At 38.0% G+C, this 14,959-nt stretch overlaps 1 protein-coding gene across 1 annotated transcript in view; it reads left to right on the plus strand.

Annotated features, from left to right (window-relative positions):
* Nucleotides 1-14,959, plus strand: part of Hip1 (Huntingtin interacting protein 1) — a 54,880-nt gene that overhangs the window by 21,019 nt on the left and 18,902 nt on the right. The window contains exons 2-10 of the mRNA XM_074100903.1: nt 7,240-7,350; nt 7,972-8,124; nt 10,307-10,464; nt 10,887-10,948; nt 11,732-11,909; nt 12,255-12,375; nt 12,956-13,063; nt 13,614-13,735; nt 14,440-14,536. Coding sequence (XP_073957004.1) covers nt 7,240-7,350; nt 7,972-8,124; nt 10,307-10,464; nt 10,887-10,948; nt 11,732-11,909; nt 12,255-12,375; nt 12,956-13,063; nt 13,614-13,735; nt 14,440-14,536 — 1,110 coding nt within the window. The remainder of the gene's footprint in view (nt 1-7,239; nt 7,351-7,971; nt 8,125-10,306; nt 10,465-10,886; nt 10,949-11,731; nt 11,910-12,254; nt 12,376-12,955; nt 13,064-13,613; nt 13,736-14,439; nt 14,537-14,959) is intronic.

The raw sequence follows: 14,959 nt of genomic DNA on the forward strand, positions 1-14,959 counted from the left end.
GACAGCTAAATAAGTATCAATAATGTATTTATTATATCGACTATTTAGGGTTGTTATGATTATTATCCCATGGCTTGCTCTGCCCATGCAGACTAAACTTAGGCTGCTATCGACGTAGAAGTAGCAATATCCTCGTTTACTTTTAACATAACAAATGGTAAGTAAACGTACCTTTTTAGTGTCAATTCCAAAAGGCAATGGCACCATGTCATTTATCATTATTGTTATTATTATTATTTTTGCTTATTGTATTGGTACGTATTATTCTTATTTTGTTTGTATATTTGTATATAGTAGATGTATTTTTATGGTAGGATTATTTTATAGATTTGTGTATTATATTATTTAAAGCAATGTTTTGTAGCTTCGCTTCCACTATCTATTTTAATTTTTAAACTCACTTTTTGGCTGTCCCTGACTGAATCCTCCTCTCATCCACTCAAAGGTTGACTGGTAGAGATCCCTTAAAGGGATAAGTTCGCCTTTGTACATGTATTTCATTGTTTTTCATCTGTGTTTGTTTACTTATTTTGTACAATAAAGAGTTTACATACATACATACATACATACATAATCTTGCGTGTTCAGGAGAAATAAGCACGGCATGCTGACTAGCTTCAAATCCTATGAAACAGCCTTTTATCGCTGTAATTTTTAAACAAAAAACAACACTACTTTTATACAACACAAATTTTTAAACAAAAACAAAAACAACACTACTTTGTTATCTTACTTGTATCTCATTCATACAACGGAACCACGCGCTCCGTTTATTCGCACATGCACATACAGCATACTATTATTTACATCTATTAACATATAAATGCCATACCTACAACATAATTCATTTGCTGTGGAATGTTTTCATTATTCTACATATCGTCCAAACGAGCTTGATCCCTTTTGTGAGTTTAAAAGTGGTTGAAGTGGGCTCTTTTTATTTTGGTTGGACGGTTTTTGTTTGCGTCGTGTCTGACCTGATTTTAATTGCTGCTTGGTGGCACTAATTCGAAGATTATGCCTTATGAAGCCTTAGAAGTTATCAACAAGTCCGCCAACAGTCCAGTTAGCTACATTATAATATTGAGCTGTATGTTTTACAAAAATTGGTAAACTTACCACTTACTTGTATGTTAGTAATGGAATAGGCAGGTATTATAGCTGTAAGAGCCCTTTGGTAGAGATTTCGTGGTACGTGGTTTTAGGAGTTTTACAGACAGCAGTTTGCGTTGCACCAGATAGTAAATAAATCCATAACAAAACGTTTATAAATATGTATTTGTTTTGTTTCAGGTAAGTAGCTACGCCCATTGTTCATAATATTCTTCAAATCGAACGAACACGAAGGTAGAAGGTTCATAATTTTGTTTAATTGAAATAACCTTAATAACCATTTACGTGAGATTCCATGCATTTTATTCTGGTACTCTATTTGCATGATGCGTGCATACGACCGCACTGCAGCATTTTTGATATCTTTGTTTCATACTTCACTTTAGTAGGGTACTTTAATAGGCAAGTAGGTATATGGTATAGTCGACCAAGAAATTCCTTAGGTTCAATGACAGTTGTATGGCTTAAAACATCAAAGGCTATTTGCTCCTACAATTGTCAATGTGACAATCAATCTTATTGTTTTTATTCTTATGTAAAAACTGTCATAAATAATGGTAAAGCCATGGTAAAGCACATACATGGTCAACTATACTTAAAAGTACTTCAATTGTTCTTTACTGGACCATAATTTGTCAGTTTGTGGAAATTAGAATAATTGGGGTGCAGCAAAAGCAACATTGCCGATTGGAAAATTAAATTAAACGGTTCAACTCACGATTGTAAGTCAGGAACGGTCCGACTAGTTTCAATCTTTCGGAATACCTTTTTCAAAGGTTGAGTGCGTCGCAACTCAAACAATTTGGACCGTTCCTGCAGGGCTACTACGACACTCGAAACTCGAAGTTCGTATCGTACCGTCCCTCTCGCTCTCGTATTAAATAGTATAAGTGTCAGAGGGACCGCACAACACGAACTTCGAGTTTCGAGTTTCGTAGTAGCCCTGCTGGCTTATAATCGTGAATTAAACCGTTTAATTTGTGCAGTTTTCCAAATTCGTCGCACCAGAGCTTTAAGTATCTATATAATATTGTTTTTTGTTGTTCAGTACCTACAGACTTATTCTTTTTTTTTTATTAGCGATGCTGTTTTTCACCCGATTACAATCCGCTCAATTAATACACAGACTGAAAATAACGGAACGCGGGGGAGTTCAGTTTCCATACAAAGTCAACCTTTATCTTTATTCGTCAGTATAGTGCAGTCACCTTTGCCAGAAAACTTCTTGGCCTGAAATACGCAGAAGCGAAGTTGACACTTTTTTGGTACTCAATTACATGTCCAAACTTATGCATGACGTCATCCAATGTTGAAGAATTTTGCCAGCCCCTCTTAGTTAGATTTTGATAAAAATAAATATGTTGCGCCTACTGGGTACTGCTTTACTACGTTTTGAAAATCCTCATGTCCTGTAAACTTCAGTAAATAAGTGAATGTTTGCGCTCACAGGCTTTTTCCGTCCTCACTAACAGTACTAAACAGTGTGGGGGCTCTCTTTCAGCGCCACACCCAGCACTTAAACTAATGCATGCTGACTGCAACCGCTGTGCACTAATATAGTCGCCATGAATCCGACCGACAAGCGCTACCATCAACTGGTAAGTACAACACACACAGTAGTCATAACAACTAGTAAGGTAACTCGGTCCTCTAGACAGAGAAGAGAGCAATAGTGCCAATAGTGTGATGGATGTTCCAAAATATTATTCAAAAGTGGTGAAAAACCACGTTGAATTTGAAACAAGAGTAGATTATGTAGTAGGAAATTATAGCTCTAGTTGATTAACCTTGTCAACTAGTCGATAATTTAATAGGAGTTGTAATTTGTAGCAAAATTTAATACATTGTATTTTCGAGTGATGTGATTTCTCCCAATTCCGTGTCCCCCCAACGTTAATTCGCTGATCCCACCTTTAGAGCACGCTAGAACTTGGCCGATTGTAGGCAGTTAACGTAAAGACAAAGAAGTGCGCCCACTCTTACGAATTATTACGCTATGATACACTTTCTGATTGTAGGCAGTTAACGTAAAGACAAAGAAGTGCGCCCACTCTTAGGAATTATTACGCTATGATACACTTTCTTTGCTGACTCACTAGTATTTCACCATGTAGATTTATGTCTAGGGGTGGTTTAAGAGCAACAGTTACACCGGCGCGGTTTGCCAAATACCCTTTATAGACAGTAGCCATCATAAACATTGGAACTGTATAGGCGCTCAAAAATATCTAAACAGGTAGTTGTACGATTGACGATACGATCGCGTTCAAAATTTTTTGAACACCAGGGCAGCTTACTTAAGTATGTTTACATTCTTAGTAAGACAGTGGTATAGGTATGTAGGTAAAGAGGTAAATTCAAAGGCGCGTAGCTTAGTCTCGTTGCTTTTCAGCAACGGTCTCTTTCATTTCAGACGGCTTTTGTCACGTAGGACGACAAAGGGAGCAAAAACGTTTCAGAACGGACCGTTTCTTATCTTTTTGCTTTGTGTTTTTTGACAACGGAGACGACAAAGATCGTGCTCAAAGTAACTGAAATAATCTTGCAAGCGTTGAGACGCTGCGTTGACATTATAAACAATGACCGGAGTATAGTTGGCCTCGCAGACTCTGACTTGCCTTTTCCGAATAATTAATTACGAGTAGGTACTTCTATCTTCGATTGGTCTCGCATTAGTAAATGTTAGTCTACTAAATCTACGTAGTATCTTCAGAATATAAATGACTGCTTTCTAAAACTCGTGTAGGTATGCCCTAGGAGTCTTGAGCTATTGTCGTGGCTTCATCTTAGCGAAATGACCCAAATGAGCGGGTAATGACTCGAGACAGTTATCGCGCATGACGAAATCATTAAACAAACTTAATGCTGAAGACACGAGTGACACAAATTTGCTTCTCCTGCACTTCCAGTAGCACTTGTGATCTAACTTTAAAAAAAGGTTTACATCTAATTAGCAAAATAGACGAAGTTAAATAACGCTCATCGCTCGTATCTATTTCCTTTCAAAAAATACTTATGCTGAGAAGCAAGGCTAAGATCAGCTTTTAAAAACACAATACATGCAGTCATTTAATTTTTATTATATAAATCTTTTTTTTAACTTGCAATGTTCGTACAATTGTAAATTGTCTTCAAATCTTACAAGTCTAATTTCAACCACTTCTAGATTACTGATGTGCCAAAGGAAACTTTTCAAAATTGCGGAATTTTTCAGGACCTTGTGCAAGGTCCGCCCGGATTGCTACCACCATCTTGCTCGCTAATCCTGCCGTGAAGCAGCAGTGCTTGCACTGTAGTGTTTCGGCGTGGAGAGTAAGACAGCCGGTGAAATTACTGGCACTTGAGGTATCCCATCTTAGGCCTCTAGGTTGGCAACGCATCTGCAATACCCCTGGTGTTGCAGATGTTTATGGGCGGTGGTGATCTCTTACCATCTGGAGACCCACTTGCTCGTTTGCCATCCAGTCGAATAAAAAATTAAAATAAATAATAATATAGGAAAATTTCGGAAATTTCTCATAATTTTGTATGGGGATTGAAACTTTCCATTTCTTAAATTTAAATTTTCTTTATTTCTTGTGAAAAATCCCAGAAATTTCCGAGAACTTATTCAACTTTTTGGAAACTTTGCGCAACTTGCACATCTGTATTCTAGATAGATTGGATGACAACACAAATTCAGTTAGCGAAAGAGCTGGTATTAATATGATTTTTTGAATAAGTAAGTTCCCTATAGCAATTGTCTTTTATACTTTACTCAGGTTCAGACCGCCCGCCGTACTTACTATTTGGAGGCAAAGTCATTGCCTCTCCTGAATTAGAGCGCGCACGTGCTCATTGCACCTACTGCGAGATATTTTTAGAGTGACTAATACTAACACTAACAGAACTAGTAAACAAATGGAACGACCACATCCTGATATCTGGCGAGTGGCGCGGATTACGCATCGCACGCGTACCGTACACTAAGCCCTCGAAAACTTTATGTACAGTCAGCGTCATATAGTACGTAGCAGTCAAGATCACCAAATACTTGGAAACATACAAATAGTCATTAACATTGACCCAATCAAGGCGATCAAATTGCTCAGGACATCCATCGCGTACAAATAAATCAGAGCACGCACATCACCACTGGTAGCGTAGCAGCCATAATATCCAAAAGTATGGGACACACTAGAAAACTGAGCTTTATATAAAAGGTTTAAGGTTTAATCTCGTGTTGAGTGCGAATTAACACGTCAGATTCTACTTTTTGTTTTTGACAATCACCGAAAAGAGTACCAACTTGTCAGTGATCGTTCCGTCTCTTTCATTTGGAGCCTGACGGCTTTTTTCACATTTTTATTTACATTGTCAGAATTCCGGATTAACGGATTTCCTTTTAATATGGCTTGAATTGGCCAGTATAATTACATTATAAAAGAGTTTTTATTTAATTAAAAAGGTAATGACATGTGCATTTTGCACCAAGATACTGAAAATGGAACACCATTCACATTATATTAAAGAGGACTAGCTAACTGGATCATTGGACCTTACACGGTATGTAATAAAGTCAAGTTTCCTGCGGTGTCCCATACTTTTGGATACTTTGGCTGCTACGGTATAATGTCGGCTTGAATGTTATAAAGTATTTGGCGACGTGCGTGCTCCACTATATTTGTACACGATGGATTTCTCGAACAATTTGACCGCTTTGACTGATTCACTGGTAATGACTATTTTGTATGTTTCCAAGTATTTGGTGATCTTGACTGCTACGTACTATATGACGCTGACTGTATCAACGTTATAGTCTCGTAAAAGCTAACGATCGAGATTTATCCGGATTAATTAAGGTGACATAATTAAAACTGTATTAGCAAGCTTATCAGTGTGCCACTACTTTGGCTTTAATATCACGACCGTACATGGTTGTACCGACGTGTGGTAACAGCAGGGCTACTCCGAAACTCGAAACTCGAAGTTCGTGTCGTGCGGTCCCTCTGACACTTACACTGTTTGATACGAGAGCGAGAGGGACCGCACGACACGAACTTCGAGTTTCGAGTTTCGGAGTAGCCCTGCTGGTTACAACTTATGTTTTTTTTTTCGTGCTTCTGTCCAATGGCACAATTTTGCCATCGTCAATGTTGAGAGCTACAAATGATAGTCGAGATACAACTTATATGTTACAAAAATAAGTAACAGTTATTCAATCACAAGAACCAATATCTAACACATGAAAGCGTGTATAAGGGCTACTACGAAATTCGAAAATCGAAGTTCGTATCGTACCGTCACGCTGACGCTAATATTAATTAATACGAGAGTGAGAGGGATGGTACGATGCCAACTTTGATTTTCGAATTTCGTAACAGCCCTTCTGATACGACTTTATTTCAAGGGCCAGTAGGACGTGTCCGTGTCAGATATTTTTTCAGGCTCCACTGTGACAAGTATGAATGCAGCTGCCTGCAGGTTACTGTAGGTACAGTGAACCAAATGGCGTACACGTGTAGAATGACTGCAAAGACACTGAACAAGTTGTAGCGTCCGAGAAACTAATCTACAAATATTTTAATAATATACAATTCCATGTGTTGGTATTAGAATTATATTTTTATTATACCTATGTATATGGCAGTTTAATGAACGTTTCGTTCCCAGAACTGCGATTCACGATATTTCCTGAATAGCTTTTAAATACGAGAATTTACCCGTATGAATCATAAAAGGCAGAGCAGAACTTACATTTTCTTACACTGTGGCATTACTGCGGTTCAGCATTCGATTCCATTTTGGACAGCCGTTTATATATTAGGGTAAAGAGAGATTTTTGTCACACTATAGCTTATCTAAACGTTATTAAATCCCAATTAGTCAAAAAAAAATGGACCTGCCTAGCACAGCACCGTCCTGCCTAATAATAACTTCAGCCGACATCCATATTCGTTTACGTACGGCACAACACCATCGCGGCTCGCGGTCTGCGCTATGATCACAATGGCCAAAGTACCCTTATACTCGCTAACTATGGGCAGATAATATTATCCACTTATATTCCCTCGGCCAAAGAAATAACAAAGATTGTATTCTAACTTGAAAAGTAACTCATTTTCAACCTTACGTTTTCTTTTTCAGGCGTTAGCGATCCAGAAGGCGACCAACTCGGTGGAGACGCCAGTGAAAGAGAAACATGTTCGCAGCACTATTATTGGCACCTTTCAGGAGCAGAGCGCTGTCACCTACTGGGTGAGTAATACTAATATGACCTCAGCATGCTTAAAGGTTGGCGATTCGCAATGGCTAGCTTTGCTTAGAGTGGCCGTTAATTTTACCTATTAATCGGTTTAGACTAAGGTCATGTAAATCACTCATGATATTCTATATCGTCAGTGGCTAAAGTATGGCTTTTTACGGTAGAAACATAATGCGTGATTCAATTTCCTTTAATAAGGGTCATATGTCACTCATTGTAATTACCTACTGCGATACCTAGATCCTATAAGTATTTAAGTAACTAAAATCGAAGGTAAAACAAAATTCGTTTGTTTCTTGAGACATTGTGTCGTATAGTTTCTTGAGGCATATGGTCTCAAGAGGTTGACGGTCAAACGGATAAAGTTTATGTTTGAGATAAACGTTTTTACTATTTACAATCTTCTCTTTTACGTACTATTTAAGTAACAGCAGTTTTTTTTCTGCACATTCTACTGCTACCACTCCTCTGCTTCCCCTGAAAGCCGTCAACGGACACGTGGGGATGTTATCGCCCACATTGAGAACTATATATAATTTCCAATGACCATTCAAGTATCAAGGAGACACTGTAACCGTCTCACCAATCCACATTCCACTATATTCTCTTCCCAGATGGTGGCAATCCGTCTGCCCATGCAGGACAACCGCATCGTGGCATGGAAGTTCTGCCACGTGACCCACAAGCTGCTGCGCGAGGGACACCCTGCCTGCCTCGATGATTCGCAGCGGCACATCGGCATGATACAGAACCTGGGCAAGTTATGGGTGAGTGGTTTATTACTATATCTAACCCTTACTTATTACTCTACCGAAAATACAAACTGAGACATGGATGTACACCACCACTGGGAACCGAACCCAGGTCCTCAGCAATCCGTGCTGCGTGCTATACCTGCTATGCTATACCTGTGCTACCCCTACACCACTGCTGCACACGAATCTAGACACGAATTTTTCCTATGTATACATATCTCAGGTTGCTTATTTCTACTATGCTACTTAAGCAGCAGCACTAGCGACATCTATGTTGCGTCGACAGACGTCACATTCTTTCGGAACCAACCGCTCACCCAGACAAGAGATGTCGCTACTAAGCAATCAGATTATGTATTGTTTTTTGGAGTTTTTTTGTATTTTTTATTTCAACTCCAAATTGGTTACCTACTTTTACGGGTATCCCGTGAAACCATATCGAAAATACAAACTGAGATGGATGCACAGAAAAACCAGAAAAAGAGACCAGCACCAGAGCAGCAGAGTTTGTATTTTCGATATGGTTTCACGGGATACCCGTAAAAGTAACAAATTTGGAGTTGAAATAAAAAATACAAATGACTCCAAAAAACCAATCATAATTATTACTCTACCCCTTAGCTCTCTGCCGATTTGTCACTAGGTAATCTCGGAGTCTGTTTTGCTGGCGATGCAAACAAAATTAAATAAGTTTTTGCGTAAGTTTAATTTTTAATATATTTTTCACCTCAGCAGCTCAAACAGGCAGGTATTGCTATGAAAAATCAGTGAGCAAAATCGCATTTTGCTCTCTCCGTGAGACAAAGTAACTTTTTAACTTTTTAATTACCTACAGTGTTGGGTCTACTTACTGAATTCCAAATATTTGAACTTTACTTTGATCTGTCATTTCACTTCAACACGAAAAAAGAGAGAGATAGGATCAAATGTGTTGATTACAATCTTGAATTAAAATTTTGATATTAAAAATATGTCGATAGATCCCTAATAAATTACATGACAACGAAATATTTCCAAAATGTAAATTTTCCCAATCTTTTAATAAAAAAGTATGCAACCTCGTTGCACGAAAGCCGCTTCTCTTGTTTTTTTTTATAAAATAATTCCGTATACTGCCTCTTCAGTTGGAATAAATATTTGTTAAATTGAATGAATTTTTAACAAATCTATTTATGTTTATGTAATAGAAATCTTAATCATATTTAAAGTCATCAATCTTAATCAAATCAAGTCATATTTAAAGGTTTAAAACATTTATAATAAATTATACGTTTATTGGTCAAACCTTTTTAATGACTCCAAGATGTGGCTGTTTGCAGTATTAAAAAATAAGTGTGACATACCCAGCACAAGAAGTATGAGATTTGTATTGTATCCACTGGACACTTTTTTATGGTTTTAAATGTGATTATTATATTTGTTTCTTAATAATAGGATTATATTTAAAAAAATGTGTTTGTTTTGTAAAGAGGTAGGTATATGTGGTTTTATTATTAAGTTACCTACATTTAAATGATGTTCTCGCTGCTGAGGTGAAAAATTGTATGTGTCACACGAGACCAAAGTTTTTTTGCATCTCGTGTATTTAAATCCCTTGCTGCTCTTAGGATTCTAACCTAGAATCACTCGCTGACGCTCGTGATTTAATTATAGAATCCTTCGCTTGCTCGGGATTCAAAATCAACACTCGCAACAAAAAACAACTTTGCTCTCTTGTTGCACAAATAACTATTTCACTTTTTCACAGACATTGCTTGTCATCTAAATTACATATCTATACCAAGTTTCAAATCGATACCATAATAGTATTTTATGCAACTGTATCGTAATAGGGGTCCTTAAAACACGAGTGTGGGTTTAATAGGGTCACGTGAGTGTTTTTAGGCCTTATATAATTAAATCTCTGTATCTCAGAACCTACAACAAGATGAAGATAAAATCGACCACATCCAGAACGGGCAGAACCGTGGACTTTCGCCCAAACTTTGCACCATAAATACGGCTTTACAACTATTTAGTTAAATTTTCTTTCTTATCCTTTACTCCATTCGGTAGCGCTGCACCCTAGGTGTGCCATAGACGTGTTAATACCGCCTACCATGCGCCTTCCCAAAGGAGTGCAGTGTGCCAATTCCAGGATAAATGAACACATGTGGCCTTTACATACTTAAAGCTTGAAATATCCTCATTTCAGGTCCACCTCCGCGAAGGCTACGGCCGATTGGTGCACCTCTACTGCAATTTGCTGGTATGCAAGCTGAAGTTCCACGCGCGGAACCCTCGCTTCCCCGGCAATATGCAGCTGACGGCAGACGAGCTCGATGCTATCGCCGAAAACGACGTCAATAACTAGTGAGTGAACGTAACCATCTAATGTTATGTCAAAGTTAATGTTACTGTGATGGTATGAAATCACTGATATAGTTAGCTTGAGAAGCAGACCGCGTCTTCTGTGAGGACATAGGCCACGTGTGCATACTGTAAGTTCTTGACTTAAGATAAGGCTACGATTCTTCTTGATTACGAATGAAGCTGCTTTTAATATTGTTTCCCCAGTAACGATTACTTGGCACAGGTTAGACTGCTGATCCGAATATATTCACATACGAAGTAATAATAAGAAAGACCAACAAGTCTATACCAGATACCCACATTTTCATACTCTGTGCACTCCATTGTACGGGGCTGACATTGGCAATGTGACAAAAGCCCTTTTAATTAAAAAAAAAATACTTCAAAAATAACTAAAAACTTATTAACATTTTTCTTTACAGTTTTCAACTATGCGTCGAGTTGTTCGACTATATGGACGACATACTAAATTTACAAGCAGCAGGTTAGTATTAATCTTAGAATCAAAGTAGCATATCGTCACTACTTTTAAAAAAGCTCGTATCTCAAAATCGTCAATTTTATGAGTAAACTTTATGAACATTATTTCAAGGGCCACTTTTGTTAACGTATTGATTTGAGATACGAGATTTTTTCAAATTAGTGACGATATTTCTTTAAGACGAAATTGATTATGCCACTTTGGATGGTGATTGTCTGCCCCAAATTGCACACCCTAATTGTATTTCTTTTGGTATCGATCGATTCTACGTTCGTAAGATAGATAGATGTATACGTATAGATGTTTTTCATGTTTTTTTTACTCTACCCCCTGATGATACTTCGCGAGACTATCATACCTCCCGCGCCAAAAAACAAATATATTTGAAATTTCATAAACATCTCGCTTCCCTGCTTACTTTCGTAATATTTACCGAGACACCCCGTTCGATTCGAACATCTCCAGAATGAATAACCGCTCTCAAGTTCACTATCAAATTCGGAAACGCATTACGTAATGAAATTGTGTAGTGTTTTTCAGTATTTTTTTAAATAATGCTTCATAGATAAAGCTGCTTATACACGTTAAGGTTTGCTGGAGAGGTCTGTGCGGGTATATCTGCGCTGCTGTGTATAAGAACGGACCTGTGCATTTTTTTCGCCGGTGCAGGCGACATGAGCAAACCAAAAATTTACTCTTTCATGTGACACCATACCTGGTACACGTCTCCCCACACACTAGTTGACCTGTGTAACATATATGGCCAATTTTAGTCGTCGTTTCTAGTGTTTGACAGTCTGGGCAACGCGCGAGCCAACTCGATGACGGCGAGCGGGCAGTGCCGGCTGGCGGCGCTGATCCCGTGCGCGCAGGACTCCTCGCAGATATACGATTGTAACGTGCGGCTGCTGTTCCGGCTGCACGCCTCGCTTCCGGCGGACACGCTCGCCGGACACCGGGAGAGGTACTTGCCAGCAAATATCTGACACGGTTCCCTTATTTTTAGGCGAAAATGTTTCCCATGTGCATTTCTCAACTGTTTCGTATGGACGAATGTTTTTTTTTAACTGTATTTCAGGATTGTTATAAAACAAACCTAACTGTAAGGATTCTGCAAGATAATCCTGAGATATATATTATCCTAAATAGTGTAGAGGTAGCGTACCTATAGTCACGTCCCAGTCATCCCATCTTATACCTGTAATTAGGTACTAAGTAACACACAACATCTGTTCCTAACACACCGTTTGTTTATGGCGCCGCAAGCATTTTTTAGAATCAGTTAATTAGATGATAAAATTTGTCGCAGATTCCGGCAGCAGTTCAAAAAGCTGAGTTCCTTCTACAAGCACGCCAGCAGTCTGCAGTACTACAGGAATTTGTTGACGCTGCCGCTGCTGCCTTCCAACCCGCCTAACTTCCTCGTACAGGTATTTTATTATCAGATATCCTATTTTACTTCAGGTTACCAGCATATAGACCTTATTATAGCCTATTGCAGATTGTATAAACAGTGCTAAAAAGAAATGCAATGTGTATTGATATGTGATATCGTCGATAACCTCTTTGAATATTTTTTTACTATTTGAAATTTTATGTCATTTTATAGAATTCAATAAATAATCAGATTATAATACAAAAAAAAAATTAAAGAAAATAGTGTCTAAAAAATTAGTGAAATATGTAAAAAAAATGATGCACATACTTTTCGCGCACCTTATAATTTATTTCACTTGGACACAAAATCGTTCAGTCTTTTCAAAAATAATTTAAAATTTCGAAATGGCAACCCTTATATAAATGAATTACAATACAAAAAATATTCTTTATTCAGCACTACAAAATAGTACAATAAGTAAACATACAAAGACAAAATGTAGATGGCATATTTTTCTTTTCTTACGTTTCCTCACCTTTACGCGTCTGTGACAAACGCAAAAAGCGCGAGCCAAAGTTAAACAAAAAATGCAGGGTAAATGCATATTATACATAGTTGCTGTTCGTTTGCAGAGTGACTTCGGAACGTATGTGACACCAGTGGTGTCCATCCCCGAGCAGCCACAGGACGAGGTGGATGCTGTGGGCTCACTCATCGACACATCCGACAGTATCAGTATTGTAAGTGTACGAGTATACTTTCAAAGAAATTCAACGCTGAATGGTTCTACATTTGCTATGCGACATCTATCAATGGGTCGATCAACTTTTTCTTGTACCTCGTTGTCATGGTTAGGTACGTCCCTTGGACAACTCTTTAAAACCATGAGTTTCCATATGATTTCTGTGGTTAAAATTCCTCGAGGATAGATTTTTCTCGTAGTTACAAGCCCATCTTATTGTGAGTTATCTCCTAGGCAGATTAATAACATATATTGTAACAGTTTTGTTAAGAAACTCTGTCACTGTATACAGTCTCTTGGACAACGGGACAGAATAACAAACAAGAAATAGTTGATCGACCCCAATCTCAATCTTTTTGTAATTATTCGAAGTAGGTACTTACCAGAAGTTTCACAGGAATAAATATTTTGAATTAAGTTACGCTTATCATTCTTTCATTTTGGTAATGGATAATTAATTTGTAATGAATGACTCAAGTACGAATCAAGAACTGTCATTTCAAAATCCCGCTGTTCCCTGTTCTAAATTATACCAACTGTTCGACCAGGCCACGACTCCGGACCAAATGGACGTAATAGACACCCGCGCCACGCCCTCGCCGCAGCCCGACCCCGTGGTAGAGCGGGACAGACTCATCGACCACCTCCAGAACGAGCTGAGGAGGATGCGGTAAGGAAAGAAATTAACTATAATTACTTATCGAATCTGCTTCGAATTTATTTTTAAGTATTTTAAATGCATCAAAGTTTTTTATTCTTTTATCGTGGATTCCAACTGCAAAGTAATATTTCTGACCAAAGTGCACAATACATAGTTGTTACTGCTAGTTTTACCCTCTTCTAAAGTTACATTTCTTTCTTTTTTCAATATAAATAATTATTTGAAAAAGTTAATAGAAACTAATAACTGGATAGCCGTGGATAATGGAATAGCCGTGGTGGCCTAGTGGTTTGACCTATCGCCTCTCAAGCAGAGGGTCGTGGGTTCAAACCCCGGCTCGCACCTCTGAGTTTTTCAAAAGTCATGTGCGGAATTACATTTGAAATTTACCACGAGCTTTGCGGTGAAGGAAAACATCGTGAGGAAACCTGCACAACCTGCGAAGCAATTCAATGGTGCGTGTGAAGTTCCCAATCCGCACTGGGCCCGCGTGGGAACTATGGCCCAAGCCCTCTTGTTCTGAGAGGAGGCCTGTGCCCAGCAGTGGGACGTATATAGGCTGGGATGATGATGATGAATAACTGGATATTCAGTCAGAATACCTACGAATTTGTACGGAACTCTCGTTACGCGAGTTCGAATCACACTGGGTCGGTTTTTTATTCTTACACCCCATATTCATAATCATCTTAAAATTATTGTAAATTTTATAGATTGGAGGTATCGCAACTGATTCAAGAACGAAATACGATAATGGGATCGATGCGCGCGCACTGCACTAAGATTGAAACAGAATTACACGCAACTAAGGTATTTTAGGTATTTAAGTGCAATGATGAAATAAATAATATTTTCTCATACTATTTTTAATTAAATATGTTTTTGAAATAATCATGTATGTTAGGAAGAACATATGTGATTTTCCCACTAACGTCGATAAGCCAAAGGCTACTAGAAACACAGGGAAGCTTAAAGTTCCATCTTACAGACTGGCTAAAACCAAAAAATCTTTTCTGGGAAATTGCATACGTTTTTATAATAAAATTCCAAAAAATATTATAAATGAAACGGATACAAAATTCAGATCTATTGTCAAGAAGACATTAATATCAAAGGCGTATTATAAAGTTAATGATTATATCATGGACAGGGATATTTGGAAATAATTCCGATCCGCATTAGCGATCCCTTCAAATAGCGAACCTACTATGTTAAAAATAAAGTTGTGTTAAA

The sequence above is a fragment of the Choristoneura fumiferana genome, chromosome 17, assembly GCF_025370935.1.
Source record: "Choristoneura fumiferana chromosome 17, NRCan_CFum_1, whole genome shotgun sequence".
In the NCBI taxonomy this organism is placed as follows: Eukaryota; Metazoa; Arthropoda; class Insecta; order Lepidoptera; family Tortricidae; genus Choristoneura; species Choristoneura fumiferana.